Here is a 22,948-nt window from a genome sequence, read left to right as displayed (position 1 = left end):
AAAGTAAACCAAACTTCCTTCCAACTTGAAGAAGCTCCCCCACCCCCACCAGCTGCCCCAGAATCACTGGACTTGACCTTAACCTCTGTATCATCCTCCTGTGAGGACGTTGATAGCTCGCAGGGAGAATTTCCGTTTTCCATGCGGGAGACCCAGGTTTGATTCCTAGCCGATGCACCTCATGTGTGGCCACCACTGATTTGTCAGTGGGGGTCTGCATGCTGCTGTGAGGCTGAACAGGCTTCAGCAGGGCTTCCAGGCTAAGACAAAGTAGGAGGAAAGGCCTGGCAATCTACTTCTGAAAATCAGCCCGTGAAAACCCTGTGGAGCACAACGATCCAATCCCCAACTGATTGCGGGGATGGTATAGGACCAGGCAGGGTTTTGCTCCATTGTGTACCAGGTCACCGTGAGTCAGGGGCTGACTTGACTGTAGCTGACAACACCCTCCTCCTCCTCCATCCTTACTGCTACAACAGCTGTATTTTTATTACTAACTCTGTACCTGATTCTCTGTTACAGATGATCCCACTTGACACAACAACCCTGTTGGCTAGATACTTTTATCCTTATTTCATAGATGAGGAAGTAACTTGAAAAGATCAAGCTGCCAATAAGCGACTGGAATTTGAACCCAGGGCTCTCTGACTCGAGTCCAGGCTCTCTCCACAACGCCAGGCTAAGACCTCGTTCCTGCTCTGTAGATTTCCACCAAGACAGGGATAAACCGGAACAGCCAGAAACGGACCACAAGGACACCTTCTCTACACTCTTTCTGGTGTGAGGCCCCTTTCTAATTCATGCCAAGTTAGAAAAGCTTTTTTTAAAAAATTTCATTCTCCACAGGAGTCCTTGACAAACTACAACCACAAACTCCATTATTGCACTTATATTGAATTACAATTATTTGTGTATATCTTTCTAAAAAAAATTTTTTTTGTTTTTTAATCTTTCTGCCCCACTGGTCCTTGACGTTGGCCAAGGCAGGGACTTCGACTTTGTTTTCATGTTTTTAGCAGCTAGTGCATTGCCCCTTGTTGAGTAAACACTCCGAATGTGTTTGGCATATGACTAACAATGACAGAACAAAACAGGCACAAATCCATGTTTACTAATTCCCCCATTCTCAAAATCAAAAGGACTTAGAGATGCCCTTCCCCCTCCCCCCTCAGCCACATTGAACCACCAGGAGATAAAGAATCTAATCTCATTTCTTCCCCTAATTCAATGTGTGATTTTGGACCAGCCACTTACTCTCTCATCTGAAAAATGAGAAGGGTTGGCCTGGATGATACTTAAGGCCCTTTCTTGTCCTAAATTTCCATTACTCTATGGCTATCTACCTACCTTAATCAGACTTATCTAAATAAGCACACACACACACACACACACACACACACACACACACACACACACAAACCACTTCATGCTGGAGAAACACAGTCATAATGAACTAAGCAAAACCAAATGCCCTTCAATATCCTGTTGTGAACTATAAAATGTCCCCTAAAATCACATTTTCCCCTTGAACAGGATGTAGGAAAAATATTTTCCTATTAAATCCTTTTAAAGAGCAAGGGAAAGCATTTATTCTGTGATTCGCCATCCAACTCAATAAAAAGTAGAGCATTCGGCCATCTTAATTATGGAAGATGCTGTCAAAAAGCAAAGGTGGTGGAAATTCGAGTTGGAGACTGAGATGGCCATGACAACAAAACAACACACACGTTTTCTGGAGGGCGTTTCCGAGTGCAGATCAAGCAGTTCATGTCTGCCATTACTTTGGGGAAACCAGTAACTGGCTTTTACGAGGTGATTTATGAAACTCCTGGGGTGGACGAAGTGAGTGCTGGGAAGAAGTTGTCCCGAACTTCCAAACCTGCAGGAGCTAAAGGGGAAAGGGGGGACTTGAACTTTGGTTAATTGTGGGTTACACTGCTGAGTTGAGCCCCCTCAGGTGGGTTAAGCAAAGTGGGGTGTTGCTTTTGTTGTTGGGTGCCATTAAGTTGATTTTCATAATTTCTGCATTCTGTTGGGTCCCTTTTCTTGGGAATAGGCATATACATGAATCTCTTCCGGTCATTTTTTTTTCTTCCGGTCAGTTGGCAGGGTAGCTATTTTCCAAATTTCTTGGCATAGATGAGTGAGCACTTCCAGTGCTACATCCGTTTGTTGAAACATCTCAGTTCAGTATTCTGTCAATTCCTAGAGCCTTGTTTTTTGCCAATGCCTTCAGTGCAGCTTGGACGTCTTCCTTTAGTATTACCATATGACCCAGAAATTCCACTCTTACATATACACCCAAAGGAATTTAAAGCAGAGACCCAGCCAGCTACTTGTACACCAATGTTCATTGCAGCATTATTCACAATAGCCAAAAGGTAGAAAACAACCCAAGTGTCCATCAACAGATGAGTGGATAAAGAAAACGTGGTAATATCCATACAATGGAATATGATTCTACCATAATAAGAAACAAAGTCCTGACATGTGCAATGACATGGATGAACCTAGAAAACATTGTGCTAAATTAAATAAGCCAGACACAAATGCAGAGAGATCAAAGTTCATTAGTTGGGGCTGGGGGGAGGGAGGAATGGGGAGTTATTGCTTAAGGGGTGAACGGTGCCATTTTTGGCCAGATTCAGCTCATTCTGACTTGGAGGGCAGGGGGCCTGGGCAAATGTGATGCTCCAAGGATAGAGGATGGTGAGAAGTCAGAAAAAGAGAGGGTAACACAAGGGTAGGCAGTAACAGGACTTGACGAAATCGAGAAAGATAGAGATTCAAGGCAGATGAAGGCAGCTCTCCTGGGAGGAATGTCTAGAAAGTGACTGAGGAGCAAGAGGGGATCAAACTGAAGGAGCCAGGGCCAGAAAAGGGTGAATGGGCCATTAAGTGAAGATGGGAGGGGAAGGTGCTAAGGGTGGGAGGAGACAGAAAGCAAGAGGCAATAGGGCAGTAGGCTAGGACAAGGGGCTCAGAACCCAAGCCAAGAACTGGGTAAGAACAAAGAACTTGGGAGCTCTTCTCTCTTGTAGTCATCGGTGGGTAGGGGAGGCGGTGAGGCAGAACCTCAAAGGGCTCGGTCATGACCATCTTCCGTGTTTGCCTCTTGCCATTTACACTTCCCTTTTTTTCTTTAAAAACGAGCTCTTGGGAGAGTTCCCTGTGCATCCGCCCTGATGTCTTTAGCTAGCCCTCTTTTGTTCCTTCTCAGGAACAAAACTCCATTCTTTGAGTTTCCCATCCCTAGAGTCACGGTCCCTTCTACAGCCCTTGAGGAAAAAAAATATTTATTTCTTCAGTGAATGTCTTTAAGCCTGCTTCCTAAGGTGAGGGTGCATGGTTTCTTAATTCTTTCCCCTTGCATTACGAATTCTGCCATGGTGTGGCCACAGTCTTTCAAGGCCTCTGTCACTCTGACACTCCCACCCAGACATTTTCCATTGCTTAGATTTAGGTGCCATGTAGCAGGTCCTTCCTCTCATCCTTTACCCACAGAGAGAGAACACTGTAGGGATGATGCCTTAGTTTCTTAGCAGTGCTGTCACAGAAACACCACAAGTGGGTGGTTTTAAAGAACAGAAATTCATTTTCTCACAGTTCAGGAGGCTAGAAGTCCGAATTCAGGGCACTGGCTCTAGGGGGAGGCTGTCTCTCAGCTCTAGAGGAAAATTCTTGTCTCTGCTTCTCCCGTGTTCTTCTCCTAGGTCCTTGGTGATCTCCACCTGCCATCTATCTTTCCCCCATTTGTGCTTGTCTCTGTCTAATCTGCTTCTTTCATATCACAAAAGTGATTAGGTTTAAGAAACACCTTACACCAATATGGCCGCATTAACATAACAAAGAAAACCCTATGCCCAAATGGGATTACATCCATGGGTATAGGGGTTAGGATTCCAATGCATAAATTGAGGAGGACACAATTCAATCCATAAAAGATGGTAAGTGAAAAATGTACCCAACATTCCTGTTTTAGCAGATATCTGGATATGGGCTGTATCAGTCAGGATAGGCTAATTCTGCTGCAGTAACAGACAGCTCTAATCTCTGTGAATGACAACAGCAAAGGTCTGTTTCTTGCTCCCAGCACATGTCCTTCATGGGCTGGCAATGGCTGTGCTTCATGCCATCTTTACTAAGGGACTCAGGCTGATGAACACTTAGAACACTGCGGGTTTTCATAGCAAAGGGAAAAAAAGAGCGTGGCGAATCCCATGTTAGCTCTCAAATTTGCTGCCTCGAAATGGCATGTCACTTTTTATTGGCCAAAACAGTTGTCAGTAAGGGAAGGAGCTATAATCTTCCCTCAGGAAGAGGCCACAAATATGAGCGAACAATAAAACAGACTACCACAGAGGGAGCCTGCGATTACTATGTGATTGTGGCTAATCCATGAGTCCATGGCCCCAGGAAACCCTTGGGTCCCCAGCCCCCAAGAGTCCACACTTCCAGGCAGTAGACACTCTCAAAACAGCAAATGCATGCTTACACTCTCTTTGCCCCGACACCAAAACCGAACCTGCTGCCATCATGTCAATTCCAACTCACAGTGATCCTATAGGACAGAGTAGAACTGGCCCATAGGGTTTCCTAGGCTATAATCTTTACAGAAGCAGACTGACACACCTTTCTCCCAGGGAGTGGCTTGAGGGTTTGAACCACTGACCTTTTGGTTAGTAGCTGAGTGCTTAACCACTGTGCCACTCGGGCTCCTTTTGCCCAGACAATGGGGCTACAAAACCAACCCTCTAAGGGATGCTATGCCAATAAAATCCTGGTGGCTAACAACAAGAAAGGCCTATTTCTCACTCTCAGCACATGTCCTTCATGGGATGGGCATGTGAATGAGCAATGCACCCTCTTTTCTGAGGGAGGCTGCACCCACCCAAAGGTGTCTCGACAGAAAGGCCCAGTGGTCTACTCCCCAAAGGTCACAGCCATGAAAACCCTATGGAGTGCAGTTCTACCTTGAAACATGTGGGGTTGCCATGAGTCTGAACTGATTCAACGGCAACTGGTTACTTGTTATGAAAGAATTCCCAAGTGATTCTAAGTAGCCTGCATCTGTCCAGGTTGTGTGAAGGGTGCTGTTAAAGGGAGCTCTAATCAGGGATCCAATATGCCTTACTGTTTTATAAGAGAACGGTACCTGGCCCGTGGTAGTTGCCCAATGAATCATAGCCGAATGAAAAAGTGAATAAATATATTTACATACTCTATTCCACTAGGCGGTCTGTAGCACACTCTCATGATATCTGTGTTCCTCCCTTTTTATCTATATCCACTCTCAGATTTGTGGGGTTTCAGAGCCCTGCTGGTGGCATAACAGTTAAGTGCTCAGCTGCTAACCAAAACATCAGTGGTTCCCAGCCACCAGTGGCTCTGTGGGAGAAAGACCTGACGATCTGTTCCTATAAAGATTACAGCTTAGGAAACCCTATAGGGCAGTTCTACTCTGTCACATGGGGTTGCTATGAGTAGGAATCAACTTGATGGCACCTACTGTCAACTGAAGCCCCTGCCCTTTGAGATTAGAGTAAAAACAAACAAAACCAAAAAGCTCAGTCCAATACACCATGGTCTGTGAAAGTCCACGGCCTCCTGAAGATATTTATGATTCTTCTAGAAATTTTATGTTCTCAGGGTCACTTGTGCCTTTACAGCCTCATGCTTTGAGTCCACTTGGGTCTCATCTCTACCACAATCATCTTTGCTCTGTGCAGATCCACACCAGAAAATTTACATCTTAGTTCCCACCTTCCTCTCCAAACTATTCATATAGGCACTAGTCATTGATTGGTTCGGTGTACCTAGGCCTCCCCTCCTTCTCCAGAAACCTTCCCAACTCTCTGCTCTCTCAGTCTTGGCATCCTAGCATCCCTCCCCCTCCCCCTTCTCTTTTCTGGTTTCCCCCCCTTCCCTAATTTAATCTTTATTACGCAGAGCAATTTACCTCTCTCTCTTTCTATTCTGCCCCAGGCTTACCTTTGCATAGCCAAAGACTCATTAATGTTTCTGATAAAACAAAGGGCCATTGTTGCAAGACAGGATCATTGGCAGAGAGCCTATAATTTCTTTGTCTTTCACTCTCTTCCTCTGTAGGTGGAAGACAGAGGCAGAACACTTAATGGAAATTTACCTTCCCCGTGTAGGAAGGATAAAGGAGCTATGGTTTGGGTATTAAATAATCACTTCCCTCTCCCTTTCAGATACAAACATACTTCTGGGATATTTTTGATAAACTTAATTTTTTAACACAGTGGTTCTCAAACTTTTTGGTCTCAGAACTCTTTTACACTCTTAAAAATTACTGAGGGCCCTAAAGAACTTTGTTTACATGGGTTATACCTATCTATCGATATTTACTGTATTAGAAATTAAAACAAAATTTAAAAATACTTAACTCCTTAAAAAATAGCTCATTACATATTAACATAGGTGATATGTTTTGATGAAAAATGACTACATTTTCCAAAACAAAACAATTCAGGGAGAAGAGTGGCACCATTTTACATTTTTGCACATCTCTTTACAGTCTGGCTTAACAGAGGGGAGCTGAAGTCTCCTATCTGCTCTGCATTTGGTCAGTTTCAATGTCACACACCTCCCTCCCCCCAGCCTCCGAGAATTCAGCTGTATACAAACTCCTCTGAGAATGAGAGTGAAAAGGCAAATAATGTCCTTGTTTTATTATGAATATAGTTTTTTACCTTGCCGATGTCAAAGAGAAAAATTAATAAAAGACATCTTACTTTGACTTTGTTTTCTTACCCATGAAAACAAATATTCTGTAAAGAAATTCCTGACTCAGATTAATCCTGTCAGTGACTTTTCTTTAGCCCCAAATTGCTAATCTTTTCTTTCCTGTTTAAAGCCAAGCTTACTATATTTGAATTTCAAAAGGTGTGCCTGCAGGTGCAGGGAGGCAGAGGCCACCTTGTGACTTGGTATCAGCTGATGCCAGTAAAAGGGGGATCAAGGTGCAATCATCAAGATCATCCAATAGTTGATCTTCTATTCTTCTTCCTCCTCCTCTCTTTATAAACCTCATTGTAATTGGTTTGCTTTGAGCCACTTGCTTTTTTTTCTAGAATCTGAATGGTCTTCCTATATGCTTATAGAATAGCCTACCAGAATAAACTTTATATTTCAACTACACTGAACTTTGATTATTTTTGAAGAATGAACAAATCTGTCTTGGAAGAAATACAGCCAGAATACTCCTTAGAAGCTAGGATAGCAAGGCTTTCACTTACTTCAGACATGTTATCAGGAGGGACCAGCTTCATCCCATTATACATGGGATTGCTATGAGTTGGAACCTACTCGACAGCACCTAACAATAACAATGCTTTAAGAACCAGTTTTAATACATATACTAATTGCAAGAAGGCACAAATAGTTAAGTGCTAGACTAGTTCTAGCCAAAAGGCTGTAGGTTCAAAGGCATCCAGAGGTGCCTGGAAAGAAAGACTTGACAGGTGATCTTCCAAATGTTCACAGCCTTGAAAACCCTATGGAGCAGTTCTACTCTGCACACACAGGGTTGCCATGAGTCAGAAATCAACTCGATGGCAACTAAAAACAACAACATAGTTGTGCATCCTCTTTAAAAGAATAAGCAAACCTGCTTATCAATGAGATCTTTAATTAAAACTGGACCTCGAAGCAAAGAAGGAGCCTTGGTGGTACAGTGGTTAAAACGCTCAGCTCTTAATTGAAAGGTCGGCAGTTTGAACCCACCGGCTACTCCCTGGAGAAAGATGGAGCAGTTTGCTCCCATAAAGACTTACAGCCTTTAAAACCCTGGGGGGCAGTTCTACTCTGTCCTATAGGGTCGCTCTGAGTTGGAGTCGGCTGAACCGCAATGAGTTTGGTTTTGGTTGGTTGAAACAAAATTCAGAAAAAATTAACTGGCTGATGTCTTAGTTCTCTAGTGCTGCTAAAACAGAAATACCACAAGTGGGTGGCTTTAACAAATTTATTTTCTCACAGTTTAGGAGGCTAGATGGCTGAATTCAGGGCTCCAGCTCTAGTGGAAGATCCTTGTCTCCTTTCAACATCTGTGGGCCTGGCATTCCTTTGGAGATCTTCATGTGCCTTGGCATCTATCGTTCCGTGAGTCTAGCAGGTTCTCAGCACAGGGGCCCCAAGTCCAAAGGATGTGCTCTGCTCTGGCTCTTTTTTGGTAGTTGTGAGGTCCCTCCCTTTTCTGCTCACTTCTCTCTCCTCTTATTGTTGCCAGGAACTCCAGGTCCTGCTCGATGCAACTCATCAAAGCCAATAAACAAGAGGCTGAGGTGGGAGATCAGAAAGGCAGCTTTATTTCCTTGCAAGGAAAGGAACAGTCGGGGCTGGTGTCTCCAAGACTATTCAAGGATAAAGTTTAGGGAGGTCGCTTTTATAGAGCTTACAAGCAGGGAGATCATGTGAATTACAACAGCAACATTCTAAATCATGCTACGGCAGGGGGTTACATAAAACTTCACAGTACATGTGTTTAGAAAATGGTGGTTAAACTCCTCCTAGGGTTTTTTTTTTTTTTTTTTTTTTTAGAGGTGGAAAAATTGGTACCTACGAGGAAATTAATGAGCCAAATTCAACTGTAGGTCTCTTGAACTAGTTTGAACCAGCACTCGGTGGCTTACTTGTCTTGCCTGAAAAAGAAAATACAAGCTCTGAGGTGTGATCTCCACTGTGGGATTTTTCCCACAGTATCAAAGGCTGCTGCTTTATTACTTCGTATAAGATAAAAGGTGTGACTCAAGCAAGGGTATGACTCAAGCAAGGGTGTGACTGGAGTAGGGGTGTGAGCTAAGTAAAGCTGTGACTCAAGATCCACCTCACACTGATCCTGCCTCATTAACATATAGAGGTTAGGATTTACAACACATCACAAAATGGAGGATAATTACATCAGGTTACAAAATGGAGGACCACCACACAACACTGCAAATCATGGCCTAGCCAAGTTGACACATACTGGGGGGAGAGGGGCAGACACAATTCAGTTCATGACAGCTGACTCGCAGCCAACTTAAGCAAATATTATGACTTGAGTTAGCGATTGGTGACACAAGAGGCACTCTTTCATCCTTATATCCAGTTGATAAATTCCTACTCATCCTTCAAATCTCTGCTCAGGTGGTAGCTTCTCTGTGATCCTCTTCCCCACCACAAATAATAAGGATAATATTAACAGCAGCTAATATTTACTGGAATTAGTCGATGTTCAACCATTTCAAGAGGTGGCATATGATCGGGAACCGATGGTGCTGAAGGAAGAAGTCCAAGCTGCTCTGAAGGCATTGGCAAATAACAAGGGTTCAGGAATTCATGGAATATCAATTGAGATGTTTCAACAAACAGATGCAGCACTGGAGGTGCTCACTCGTCTATGCCAAGAAATATGGAAGACAGCTTCCTGGCCAACTGACTAGAACAGATCCATATTTATGCCTATTCCCAAGAAAGGTGATCCAACCAAATGCGGAAATTATCAAACAATATCATTAATATCACACGCAAGCAAAATTTCACTGAAAATCATTCAAAAATGGCTGCAGCAGAATATCAACAGGGAACTTCAGGCTGGTTTCAGAAGAGGACACAGAACCAGGGATATCATTGCTGATGTCAGATGGATCCTGGATGAAAGCAGAGAATACCAGAAGGATGTTTACCTGTGTTTTATTGACTATGCAAAGCCATTCGACTCTTGATTATAACAAATTGTGGATAACATTATGAAGAATGGGAAATCCAGAACAGTTGTGCTCATGCTGAGCCTTTACATAGATTAAGAGGCAGTTGTTTGGACAGAACAAGGGGCTACTGATTGGTTTAAAGTCAGGAAAGGTGTGCATCAGGGTTGTATTCTTTCACCATACTTATTCAGTCTGTATGCTGAGCAAATAATCTGAGAAGCTGGACTATATGAAGAGGAACGGGGCATCAGGATTGGAGCAAGACTCATTAACAACCTGCGTTATGCAGATGACACAACCTTGTTTGCTGAAAGTGAAGAGTCTTAAAGCACTTACTAATGAAGATCAAAGACCACAGCCTTCAGCATGGATTACACCTCAACATAAAGAAAACAAAAATCTTCACAACTGACCAATGAGCAACATCATGATAAATGGAGAAAAGATTGAAGCTGTCAACGATTTCATTTTACGTGGATCCACAATCAACAGCCATGGAAGCAGCAGTCAAGAAATCAAAAGACGCATCTCGTTGGGCAAATCTGCTGCAAAGAACTTCTTCAAAGTGTTGAAAAGCAAAGATGTCACCTTGAGGACTAAGGCCAAGCCATGGTATTTTCAATCGCATCATATGCATGTCAAAGCTGGACAATGAATAAGGAAGACCAAAGAAGAACTGATGCCTTTAAATTGTGGTGTTGGCGAAGAATATTGAATATACCATGGACTGCCAAAAGAATGAACAAATCTGTCTTGGAAGAAGTGTGGCCAGAATGTTCCTTAGAAGCAAGGATGGCGACACTGCGCCTTACATACTTTGGACATGTCGTCAGGAGGGATCAGTCCCTGGAGAAGGACATCATGCTTGGCAGAGTACAAGGTCAGCGGAAAAGAGGAAGACCCTCAACGAGGTGGATTGACACAGTGGCTGCAAGAATGGGCTCAAGCATAGCAACGATTGTGAGGATGGCGCAGGACCGGGCAGTGTTCCCTTCTGTTGTGCACAGGGTCGCTGAGTCGGAACCGGCTCGACGGCACCTAACAACAACAACAACGACATTTACTGGTCACTTCCTAGGAGCCAGGCCACACCAAAAACACTTCACACGCCTTAACTGACAATTCTCACAACGACCCTGAGACGGGTCGGCTCCACTTTAGGGACGAGCTGCTCCACCCGTGTCCCTTGGACACTGCTCTGTCCCTGCCCTGCGACACGCACACTGTGACCCCCTGAGGTCAAAGGACAAGCCCGTTTGGCCTCCGCGTCCCCCGAGATTCGCCCGGCCCAGGCTCAATCAGGGCGGAAGCCACGAGAAAGGAACGAGCCGTCCGGCTTTCCGATCCTGCTGTCCCGGACCCATACTCCCCAAAGCCGTACACGACGGTCGGGGACCCAGAGTCACTCGGCGCGGCCAAGCCTGCGGGGTTTTCGGGGAGAAGAAAAGGGCGCCGGTGAGCACTTCCAGGCAGCTTCCGGGATCCGCCCCGAGCGCCAGCGCGAGGCCGGAACCTTTCTCCTCGCTCCGCGGTAGCTTGGCGGAGGCCGGAACCTTTCTCCTCGCGCTGCGGTTGCTGGACGGAGGCGTGCGGGAGAGAACGGTCCTCTCGCAGCCGGGTTCGCAGCGCGTCGCCGGCTGCTGACGTGGGGGGGCCCTGTGGGGACGCCCTGTGGGGACCGCGGGTGCGGGTCGCCATGGCGGTGGACATCACGCTGCTGTTCCGGGCCAGCGTCAAGACCGTGAAGACGCGGAACAAGGCGCTGGGAGTGGCGGTGGGCGGCGGGGCAGATGGCAGCCGCGACGAGCTGTTCCGCCGGAGCCCTCGGCCCAAGGGAGACTTCTCCAGCCGGGCCCGAGAAGTGGTGAGCTGGTTGCTATGGAAACGGCGGGCGGGAGCCGGGCGCGGACCCGCGGCGTGGACCCCTAGACCCCCAAAGTGCACCCGGTCCCGCAGGCATTGTGCGAAAGAAACGCCTGGAAGAAGGGGTCGCAGGAGGGAGCAGCCGAGCTGGCTTCTGAGAGCCGGCAGCTGTCTGGGGAAAGGAACGCCATGCGTTTGGGGAAATTAAGGAAGCCGATTTGTCTTGGGCGGAAGGAGGCGCTCGGAAACCTGCGTCTGCAGAGTTCCCGGGTGTGTGTGGCAATGACTTCGCCGTCACTGCGCCTGGACGCGGAGGCAGCTCCCCCGCAGCCCCCTGCTCCCCTGTCGCCTCGCCGGCCACGCTGCCATCGCCTCTTCTGTTCACTTGTCCCATCGTCCTTCCTCGAATTGAGATTAAAGGCCATGCCTGATTCAGCTGTCCTCTCCCCTCCCCTGGCCTCCTGCAGGAGATTAGGGCACAAGGTAGATAGAATTCAGCACTTTTTTTTTTTTTTAATTTATTGCGCTTTAGGTGAAAGCTTGCAGAGCAAATTAGTTTCTCATTAAACAGTTAATACACATACTGGTTTGTGACATTGGTTGCCAACCCCGCAACGTGTCAACACTCTCTCTGTCTCCACCTTGGGTTCCCCATTTGCAATGGTCCAGCTTTCCTGTCCCCTCCTGCCTTCTCATCCTTGCCCCTGGGCTGGTGTGCCCGTTTAGTCTCATATACATGGTTGAACTACGTGTATTATTGTTTGTTTTGTAGGCCTGTCTGATCTTTGGCTGAAGGATGAGAATTCAGTACTTCTCGAGACTGGTTTAGGATCAGCTTTCACAAACACTCCATGTGTCAGTCATCCAAACTACTTTCTGTTTCCTGAACACTGCAAGCTCTCCTCATCTCTCTGAGCAGGGACCTTCTCCTTAAGGGCAGGAACAGTGCTGGCTTCATTTCAGAATCCCCAATGCTTGACTCATAGCATTGCTTAGTAAATGTTGAGTGAATGAATGAACAGATGGTTGTCAGCCTTCCCCCACTAAACAGTAAACTCTGTAAGAAGAGAGAAAATGTTTGCCTTGTTCACTTTTGTATCCTTGGCACCAAAAATGGATCTAGTTTTTGTGGGGTCTAAAGCTCATACAGTTTTGTCTGCCCTCTGTGAGAAATAAAAATACAAAATTACAGAAAAAATCAGGTTTAGAGCTTTGGGAAAAGTATAAGTGAGGGGCCCTGATGTTTAAGGTTCTAATATCAACTTCACAGTAAATCCACTTTAGCTTGGCACGCAGTTCAATGCCTGGCAGTGTGTAGACACTCAGGTATTTTTGAATCAATGTATGCATGCATGAACCAACGAAGGGCAGTTTGCAGGGGATATTAAAGCATTAGAAGGGGGATTAGACTAGATGAATACATTTAGTTCATTAACAAGCATCTTTTAAGCACCTACCTTCTAACCAGCACTGTGTTAGGGTAACACGATAGAAAAGGAGTGATGGCAGAGACAGACATACGAACAAAACAAGTGCCATAAAACTTTGTAGGTGGTGGGATAGAAATATGTGTCAGGCACAAAGGAGAGTGTGATCAGTTCTACCTGAGGACCAGGAAGGGTTTTCTAGAGCCAATCATGCCTGGAACAAGTCTCGAAAGATTTGGTTCCTGTTCAGACAGGTTGGGGGAGGGCATCTCAGGCTAAGAGAGCAGTGTGCACAAAAGCATGGAGATAGGTAACAGCCTAACATAAGTTGGTTCAATTTGTATTTGAGTGTGACTGGAATTCAGGACACCCAGAAAAATTCAACTGGAGGGGCAGGCAGTGGCGGATCTCAAAGGGCCTTGTATACCACTCTGCTGAGTGTGGACTTCATCCTGTAGGCAGTCAGGTATTATGTGGTAGAAAGACACCCAAGAAGGAGCCAGGAGACCAGGCTGTTGGCTTAACCCTGCCACATTAGCCGCGTGATGCTGCTGTTAAGCAAGTTTTATGACCTCAGTTTATTTACCTGCAAATGGTGCCCTCCTTTTTTGTTCTTATTAAAAGAAGGCTTTTAAAAACTACAGTGATCCGTTATATATAACAGATCAAAGGGGGGCTTCTTGGATGGAAATAAGAGGAAGGGAAATCAAGACATTCTTCCTCCCCTGCCCCCAGTCAGGCCGAGGCCATTCCTGGGTACCTCTGTGACTCTGAATGAGGCATTGATGGTTCAGTGGTAGGATTCTCTCCTCCCTTGCAGGAGACCTGGGTTTAATTTCTGGCCAGTACACCTCACGAGCAGCCACCACCCCTCTATCTTTGGAAGCTTATGTGCTGCTATGATGCTGGGTATATTTTAGCGGAGCTTTCAGACTCAGGTGGGCTAGGAAGAAAGACCTGGCGATCTTCCAAAAATCAACCAATGAAAACCCTGTGGATCACACTGGAACACTGTCCGGTTTGCCACCACTTATGGGGATGGTGCAGGAGTGGGCATTGTTTCGTTCCGTGGTGCGTGGGGCTGCCCTGAGTCAGAGCCAACTGGACAGCAGCTAATTACAACATTCCGACTCTAAGATCACTGATTCGTCAACGCTGCTAATTTTGAGTCCTCAGGGAGGTGTCAAGACTTAGAGATCCTGTTAAGCAGGGCCGGGAGCTGTGTCATTCAGAGCCACTGTCCCTCCTGCCACAGGGAAAACATGCACACTTCCGAGAACTTTGTTTTAACATTGCAGTTGCTTTATGTGTCACCTGCTGGTCTTGCAACCCTGCCTCCCTCCCTCCGTCTGTCCCTCTCACTCTCTTGCTGTCTTTTTCCTTGTGGAGAAATACAACTGGAATAGAGCGAGTGATAGGTGTCCTGTGCTCTTACCGCGGTCAGCTGTGTCAGAAGTGCAGCTGTCGCCTTGTCTGGCCTGCCTCCTTACCGCAGTCTGGTCCAGAGCAGGAGCGTGTGTTCTGGTTCAGGCTTAGCCCTGGGCGTCAGGACTAAGGGAACGGCGCAGGTTAGGGTGATGCCTTTTAGGAAGCGCCTTCACTGGACCACTTGTTACCATTTTTGGACACATTTTACCTAGTTTAATTCCTGCCTTTTCCTTCCTACTTTTGCACAAAACATAGGTCCCGTGTCAGAGTTCCATCTCTGAATTGTTGCAGAGGTTTATATTAAGCTTAATAAAATTGCATTGAAATGAGATCTTGTTTTCCCACAGACTGGTTTCTTCTGCATTATTTTAAAAAAATATTTAACTTTTATGCTCAGTTTTGCAAAATTTATATATACTGAGTGTATATCTAACCATTACATTACAAAGTCTTGGCATTTCATATTTTCGTTTTAAAGAAATTTACTTATTGTCTGAATAACTTCCAATGGAAAATACGTTACTTTGCGAGGGGAGCTTGATGAGTTAACTCACTGGGAATGTGTGGCTAACGAGGGTCATGGGATGGAGAAGAGAACTGGGACTCAGATTTAGAAGACCTGGATTCAAATACAGGAACTTGGATAAGTCCTTTTAACTGAGTCTTAACTTCGATTTCTGTAAAACGGGCATGCTAATTCTCTGCTTAACTCAAGATAATTATAAAGACATATAAGGAACCCACCCTTCCATATAGGCTCCAAACTATATTCCTCAAACCATTTAGCTTTCTTTCACTTGCGTTCCTTTCTTGTAAAAACCAAACCAAACCCATTGCCACTGAGTTGATTCTGACTCATAGTGACCCTATAGGGAGAGTAGAACTGTCCCATAGGGTTTCCTAGGCTGTAATCTCTATGGGAGCAGATTGCCACATCTTTCTCCTGCAGAGTGGCTGGTGGATTCAAAACACTGTGCCACGAGGACTCCTTTGTTTATAAAGGAGAACCAACTCAGTGCATGAAAGAATCAGTGAAATTCCTGTACAGGTACTGATAGCGCCGATGGCAGAGCAGAAGTACTGTCTGCACTTAACAAAAGACAGCAGCGTTCCCGTGTCAAGGGGAGCTTTACCAGGCGTGGCAAACATGTGGCAAGCGTACAGCTGTTCCTCGCTCTTCCTCTCCGTGAACGTGGATGCCGGTGCTAATTTCCCGGTGAGCGTTACAGCTCAGAGTCCTTTGCCGCATTGTTGCCCAGGCAGCCATTACCACTTGTTGGGACTGACATTCAAGTTGAAATCTATTTGACATCCTACCTAACACAGAGTAAAGATGGAATCAGTATGCCTACTGTAGAACTGTGGCCTTTTAAATTTAAAACCTCCAAGGAACCTTGGGTTCATCTTGTTCAGGCTCCTCCTTTTACAGGGGAGGCAACTAAAGCCCAGGTGAGTGAAACGACTTGCCCAAAGTCATGGCAGCACTGGCCATAGCGTGGAACCAGAGGTAGAAGCCAGGTCTTTCACCCAGTTTTATGCTGTTCTTGCCTTCTCTACACCCTCCTACCTTCAGTTTCTACTAAATTTTTTTAAACTGAAAATTCTTTGGCTTTTAAATGTCAGTGAGTTTCTTCTTCTTGGGTTAATATTGAATTCATATCTGAATACTGACTGGAGGTTGGCGCAGAAGGACCTGAATGTGAACACTTCTTACTTGCTTTAGGAACTTGGGCAAGTTACTTAACCTCAGTTACCTCATCTCTAAAATAGGTTTAATTAAAAAAAAAAAATTGCCATCAAGTCGATTCCAACTTACAGCATCCCATGTGTTCCAGAGAACTGTGCTCCATAGGTTTTCACTGGCGATAACCTTTCAGAAGTAGATCTCCAGGTCTTTCTTCCTAGGCACTCCTGGGCAGATTTGAACTGCCAGACTTCGAGGTAGTAGCTGAGTGCTTAACCATGTGCACCACTCAGGGATTAAAAAAAAAAATTTTTTTTTCAGCCCTAAAAGGTTGTTATGCAGGTGAAATGAGAAAAGGTATGCAAGTGCCTGCATTAGTCCAAGTTCTTTTGGTTGCAAGTAACAATAACCTAATATCAATTAACCTGAGCAAAATGGAAACGCCTTGGCTCGTATAACTGGGAAATCCAGGGGGTGGAGCTTCTTTCTCCGGTTCCCGTTAACCTCCCGGAAAGGAATCTGGTCGATTTTGCATGAATCCTGCACCCTCCCCTTGTAGTAGTCATTGTAGCTAGAACGGTACGGTTCTTCGATTGGTCAGGTCATATGTCCATCCCACTATGTGGCCAATAGATGCATTGAATACTGTGAACCATGGTAAAGGTAACCATGTATATGTCCAGGAATTGGGAAATAAGGAATGTTGGGTGGACGAAATAAAAAGCTGCTCACAGTGCCTGGCACAGTGTCTAATACGCCTTCCCCTTGCTTGCCTAATTGTCCTCAAGTCTGTGGGGAATGGAAAACTTGTATTGTGGGAATTTGTACTAGGAGGAAGGACCCCGGGTAGCACAGTGGTTGAGTGCCTGGCTGCTAACCAAAAGGTCGGCGGTTCAAACCCACCAGCTGCTCCGTGGGAGAAAGATATGGCAGTCTGCTTGCATAAAGCTCACAGCTTTGGAAGCCCTAAGGGGCTGTTCTGTTCAGTCCTACAGGGTCGCTGTGGCTCAGAATCGACTTGATGACAATGGGTTTTTGGGTAGTGGAAGGGTTTGGGTATGGGTATGGGCCTAGAGATACTTTATAGTGGCATCTCTTCCATTACTAATTTATGAAGGTTATAGAGGCCAGGGTAAACTAGACCCCTATAAGTGGCCGAACTGTGTGTCCAGAGGCAGCAGGGACCAGTGAAAAGCAGTGAGCAGGAAGTCAGGAGGCCTCTGAGAGCCCCAAGTCTGCCGTGAAGTAGGCAAGCCAGTACTCTTCTTGGGCCTCTTCCTGGAGAACTTGAACTAGATAACTGCAGGTATTTATTATATTTGTTATTTGTTTACATATACGGTAATAGTGATCTTGAGTCATTGGGGATTCTATTTTCAGATTAGGCATATAGATGAGATGAGATTTTGTTTGTTTCTTTGTGCCTGGCTTTAGTGATGGCTCAGTGTCAATTATTTATGTGTTTTTATTTTGGTAGGAATTAAGTATCTTGAGTTCCTGGCTGAAATCCACAGTTCTTACAGTGATCTGGTCCCCACTACCTCCCTGACCCCATCTCCTGTCACCCTCACCTTCTTCACTGTATTCCAGCTACTGTGGCCTCTTTGCACTGTTGCTTCTCTCTGCCTGGAACATTTCTAAATACCACATGGCTTGATCTCTTCGTTCCTTCAGCTTTCTGTTCAAATATTACCTCGGGGTGGCTTTCCTGCACTGCCCTGTATAAAGTACTGGGTGTTTTCTGTGGCATCCCCCTTACCTAGCTTTATACTTTTCATTACCTAACATATCATGTATTCATTTGTTTATTGTTTATCCACTAGAATACATGCCTCGTGAAAACAAAGACTTTGTGTTACCTACCACTGAATCCAAGGCTTCTGCAGCAGTATCAGGGACATAGATACTCAGTAACTATTTCTCGAATTAATGAATGAATGTTAATCTACTGTGTTGCTTTGCTTACATTTTGGGAGCTAGGTGGCCTCTGTCTGAGGCTCCTTTTAGTTCTAAAAAGGTGCGATACTAACATGATTCTTGAATATCACACAATATGCACCTGTACTTAGTCTAGTATCTAGAGTAAGCATTCACTAAACAGTAGTTTTATTTAATATGAGATCCAGTCTACCTCGAGGAGTTTACAGTCTAGTGGAGAGGCAGACACATAAATAGTGCAACGACTGAGGTATGAATGACAAGCATGACTCTCAGCATTAATGTCTCAGGTCCTCCTCGATTACCTTCTGAGAGGTAGTATTGACCCTTGTATTCCAGTGTTGGAACCCAGAGGTTGAGCTGGAACCCCCCTCAGTGGTTTTTTGCTTGAATATGATCATAGTTAAATGGGATTTCAGTCAAGGGAGCAGTGTTCCAAGAAGTTGTATTGTATCAGGCAGCAGGTGCCACGGGGACAGTGAGAAGCAGGAAGGATGGGCCATAGGGTCAAACAGTATAGGAACAGGTCAGGAAGCCTGGTAGGTCTCAGATGCAGGCTTCGAACAGAGCTGGCACCGGTCAATCATAGTTTTTTTCTTTTTAAGATACCACAGAACCATTTTTGCAAGTGAAATAAGGAGCAGCTTTGGTTAAAGCTGGGGTGAGGGGGCTGGGAAGAGAGGTACTTGAGCCACCCTGCCCTTCTTCCACCCTTCTGCCTTCTCCGTGAGGCAAGCCTTTGGAGCCAACCATAGGGCTCGGAGACACACGGTTTAAAAACTGCTGCACAGTACTGTCCCGGGCCTCGCTTAGATTCATGATGCCATGCTTTTATGGACCATAGTAACGGAGTGTATGCTGTAAGCAGAGCTCAGCACTCAATCCTTTTCATGATATTAATAGTGAATGCGTGGTGTGGTCTACTATGACAGGAATGACAAATTGAAGAGGAATGGTATTGCATTCATCATCAAAAAGAACATTTCAAGATCTGTCCTGAAGTACAGTGCTGTCAGTGATAGGACAATATCCATATGCCTACAAGGAAAACCAGCTAACACGACTATTATTCAAACTTAGGCACCAAACACTAATACCAAAGATGAGGAAATTGAGGATCTTTACCAACTTCTGCAGTCTGAAATTGATCAAACATGCAATCAGGATGCATTGGTAATTGGCTAGTGATTGGAATGTCAAAATTGAAAACAAATAAGAAGGAACAGTAATTGGAAAATATCGCATCAGTGATAGAAGCAATGCCAGAGATCACGTGATAGAATTTTGCAAGACCAACGATTTATTCATCACAGATACCTTTTTTTCAACAACATAAACGGCAACAATACATGTGGACCTCACCAGATGGAAAACACAGGAATCAAATCAACTGCATCTGTGCAAAAAAAAAAAAAAAAAAACTGTGCAAAGAGACATGGAAAAGCTCAATATTATCAGTCAGAACAAGGCCAGGGGCCAACTGTGGAACAGACGATTAATTGCTCGTATGCAAATTCAAGTTGAAGCTGAAAAAAATTAGAACAAGTGTACGAGACCCAAAGTATGACTGAGTATATTACACTTGAATTTAGAGACCATCTCAAGAATAGGTGTGACTCATTTAAACACTAATGACCGAAGACCAGATGAGTTGTGGAATGACATCAAGGACATCATACAAGAAGAAAGCAAGAGCTCCTTCAAAAGACAGAAAAGAAAGACAAGACCAAAACAGATGCCAGAAGAGACTCTGAAACTTGCCCTTGAGCGTAGAATAGCAAAAGCGAAAGGAAGAAGTGATGAAGTAAAAGAGCTGAACAGAAGATTTCAAAGGGCAGCTCAAGAAGACAAAGTATTATGATGACATATGCAAAGACCTGGAGTTAGAAAACCAAATGGGAAGAACACACCCGGCATTTTTCAAGGTGAAAGAACTGAAGAAAAAAATTCTACCCTCGAGTTGCAATATCGAAGGATTCTATGGGGAAAATATTAAACGACACAGGAGCGTCAAAAGAAGAGGGAAGGAATACACAGAGTCACTGTACCAAAAAGAATTGGTTGGTGTTCAGCCATTTCAGGAGGCAGCATGTGATCCAGAACTGGTGGTACTGAACGAAGAAGTCCAAGCTGCTCTGAAGGTGTTGGCAAAAACAAGGCTCCAGGACTTAGTGGAGTACCAATTGAGATGTTCCAACAAACGATGCAGTGCTGGAAATGGTCACTCGTCTTTGCCAAGAAATTTGGAAGACGACTGCCTGGCCAGCCAACTGGAAGAGATCCATATTTATGCCTATTCCCAAGAAAGGCGATCCAACAGAATGTGGAAATTATTGAACAATATTATTAATAGCACACACAAGTAAAATTTTGCTGAAAATCATTCAAAAGTGGTTGCACTAGTATGTCTTCAGGGAGCTGCAAGAAATTCCAGCCATATTCAGAAGAGGACATGGAACAAAGGATATCCTTATGGATATCAGATGGATCCTGGCTGAAAGCAGAGTATACCAGAAAGGTGTTTACCTGTATTTCATTGATTATGCAAAGGCATTCAACTGTGTGGATCATAACAAATTATGGATAACGTTACCAAGGATGGAAATTCCGGAACACTTACTTGTGCACATGAGGAACCTATACATAGACCAAGAGGCAGTTGTTTGAGCAGAACAAGAAAATACTGCATGGTTTAAGGCCAGGAAAGGTGTGTGTTAAGATTGTATCCTTTCATCATACCTGTTCAATCTGTATGCTGAGCGAATAATCCAAGCAGTTGGACAGTGTGAAGAAGAACGTGGCATCAGGATTGGAGGAAGACTCATTAACAACCTGTGTTACGCGGATGACACAACTCTGCTTGCTGAAAGTGAAGAGGACTTGAGACACTTACTGAAGAAGATCAAAGACTACAACTTCCGGTATGGATTACACCTTAACATAAAGAAAACAAAAATTCTCACAACTGGACCAATAAGCAACGTTATGATAATCCAAGAAAAGTTTAAAGTTGTCAGGAATTTTATTTTACTTAGATTCACAATCAGTGTCCGTGGAAACAACATCAAGAAAGCAAGTGACTCATTGCATTGGGCAAATGTGCTACAAAAGACCTCTTTAAAGTGTTAAAAAGCAAAGATGTCACCTTAAGGACTAAGGTGCTCCTGACCCAAGCCATGGTGATTTCAGTCGCCTCATGTGCATGTGAAAGCTGGACAGTGAATAAAGAAGACAGAAGAAGAATTGATGTCTTTGAGTTATGGTGTTGGTGAAGAATATTGAATATACCACAGACTACCAAGAACAACAAATCCGTCATGGTAGAAGTACAGCCAGAATGCTCCTTAGAAGCAAGGATGGTAAGACTTTGTCTCACCTACTTTGGACATGTTGTCAGGAAGATTCAGTCCCTGGAAAAGGACATCATGCTTGGTAAAGTAGAGGGTCAGTGAAAAAGAGGAAGATCCTCAACAAGATGGATTGAGTCATTGGCTACAACAATAAGCTTCAAGCATAACAATTGTGAGGATGGCACAGTGTTTAGTTCTGTTGTACGTAGGGTTGCTATGAGTTGGAAACAACTCAGTGGCACCTAACGACAACAACTTGCTGTGGATGAATTTTCTCAGTTTTTCCCAGGACTTATGAGGACTGCAGCTTTTGAAATCATATTTATTCAATAATCGATATATTCCTTTGTCCAACATGCATTTTGAGGACACAGAAAGCTGTGAGACGTATGTCCCAGGCTTCTTTGAAAATACAGAAAAAGGAAAGCTAATTCTCCTTGCAGGGTTGGGGGAGGAATCTGGGGAAACTTTAGAGAAAAAGCGATAATCAAATTGGGACTCGTAGGACAAGAGTCCTTCCGCCAGGTGAAGTAGGGGAAGGATGTGAGCAAAGGCCCTGACGCACAACAGCAGGTGGTGGTTGGGAGCAGGGACGAGATCGGTGTGGCTACAGCCCTTCCGAAGGAGGCTCCTGAGGGTCGGCATGGTGGGAGATGAGACAGGAGGTAGACCAAACTGGGCTAGAGCAGGGCATGGCAAACTGGGACCCACAGCCACATCCAGCCTGCTGCCCATTTTTATGAAGTTTACTGGGACCCAGCCACGGCCACTTGTGTCTGTATAGGCTGTGGTTGCTTTCATGCTGTAATGGTAGAGTTTTAGCCCCCAAAGTTCTGCAAAGCTGAAAATGTTTGCTGTCTGACCCGTTATAGAAACCCTGTGCCAACCCTTGGGTTGGAGCAGCAGCACTGAGTTTAGACTCTGTGCTCTGGGCTGTGCAAGCAGAGGCATGAAAAGATTATAACTGTGTTTGAGAAGAGTGACAGTATTAAAGATCGTCATCACCGGTTCAACAGCTGTCGCTGAGTTGACTCTGACCCAGGGCAGCCCCATGGGGTCAGCAGAACCGTGCTCTGTTGGGTTTCCAGTGGCTGGTTTTGGGAAAGCAGATCACCGGGTCTTTCTTCCAGTGACCCTCTGGGTGAATTTGAACCTCTGACTTTTTAGTTAGCAGCTGAGCACATTAGCGATTTGCACCACTCAGGGACTCCTTGAACAGTTCTAGGAGACTGACAAAAACCAAACCCACTGCTGTCGAGTCAATTCCAACTCATAGTGACCCTATAGGACAGAGTAGAACTGCCCTGTAGGGTTTCCAAGGAGCACCTGGTGGATTTGAACTGCCGACCTTTTTAGTTAGCCGCCAAACTCTTTACTGCTCCACCGCCAGGGTTTCCAGGAGACAGACGTAGACGAGCTAGTTAGGAGGCTGTTGCAGTAACCCAAGGGAAAGGTGATGAGCCAGTGCTAGTAGAGATGGACAGGAAAGGATAGAAGAAGTAGATATTTAGGAGGTAGACTCAACAAAACTTAGTAATTAATTAG

The 22,948-nt window shown here is 44.9% G+C and overlaps 1 protein-coding gene and 1 long non-coding RNA gene across 3 annotated transcripts in view; one reads left to right on the top strand and one right to left on the bottom strand.

The window, feature by feature from the left end:
• Window positions 1-8,314: 8,314 nt before the first annotated feature.
• LOC135231465 (uncharacterized) lies at window positions 8,315-11,358 on the bottom strand. Its single transcript, XR_010322169.1, has 2 exons — window positions 11,095-11,358; window positions 8,315-10,751 (listed from the first exon to the last, which is right to left on the bottom strand). It is a non-coding gene; the product is annotated as an uncharacterized LOC135231465 (long non-coding RNA).
• The window catches only part of STX18 (syntaxin 18), a 140,775-nt gene continuing 129,185 nt past the window's right edge, over window positions 11,359-22,948 (top strand). The window contains exon 1 of one of the 2 annotated variants that reach the window (XM_064286085.1): window positions 11,359-11,577. In XM_064286085.1, coding sequence (XP_064142155.1) covers window positions 11,410-11,577 — 168 coding nt within the window. In that variant the 5' untranslated portion in view covers window positions 11,359-11,409. The other variant, XR_010322168.1, reaches the window with a different exon arrangement.

This window comes from Loxodonta africana, chromosome 5, assembly GCF_030014295.1.
Source record: "Loxodonta africana isolate mLoxAfr1 chromosome 5, mLoxAfr1.hap2, whole genome shotgun sequence".
Classification (NCBI taxonomy): domain Eukaryota; kingdom Metazoa; phylum Chordata; class Mammalia; order Proboscidea; family Elephantidae; genus Loxodonta; species Loxodonta africana.
The sequence above is the reverse complement of the archived record's forward strand: the minus strand, read 5'-3'. Positions and strand labels throughout refer to the sequence as shown.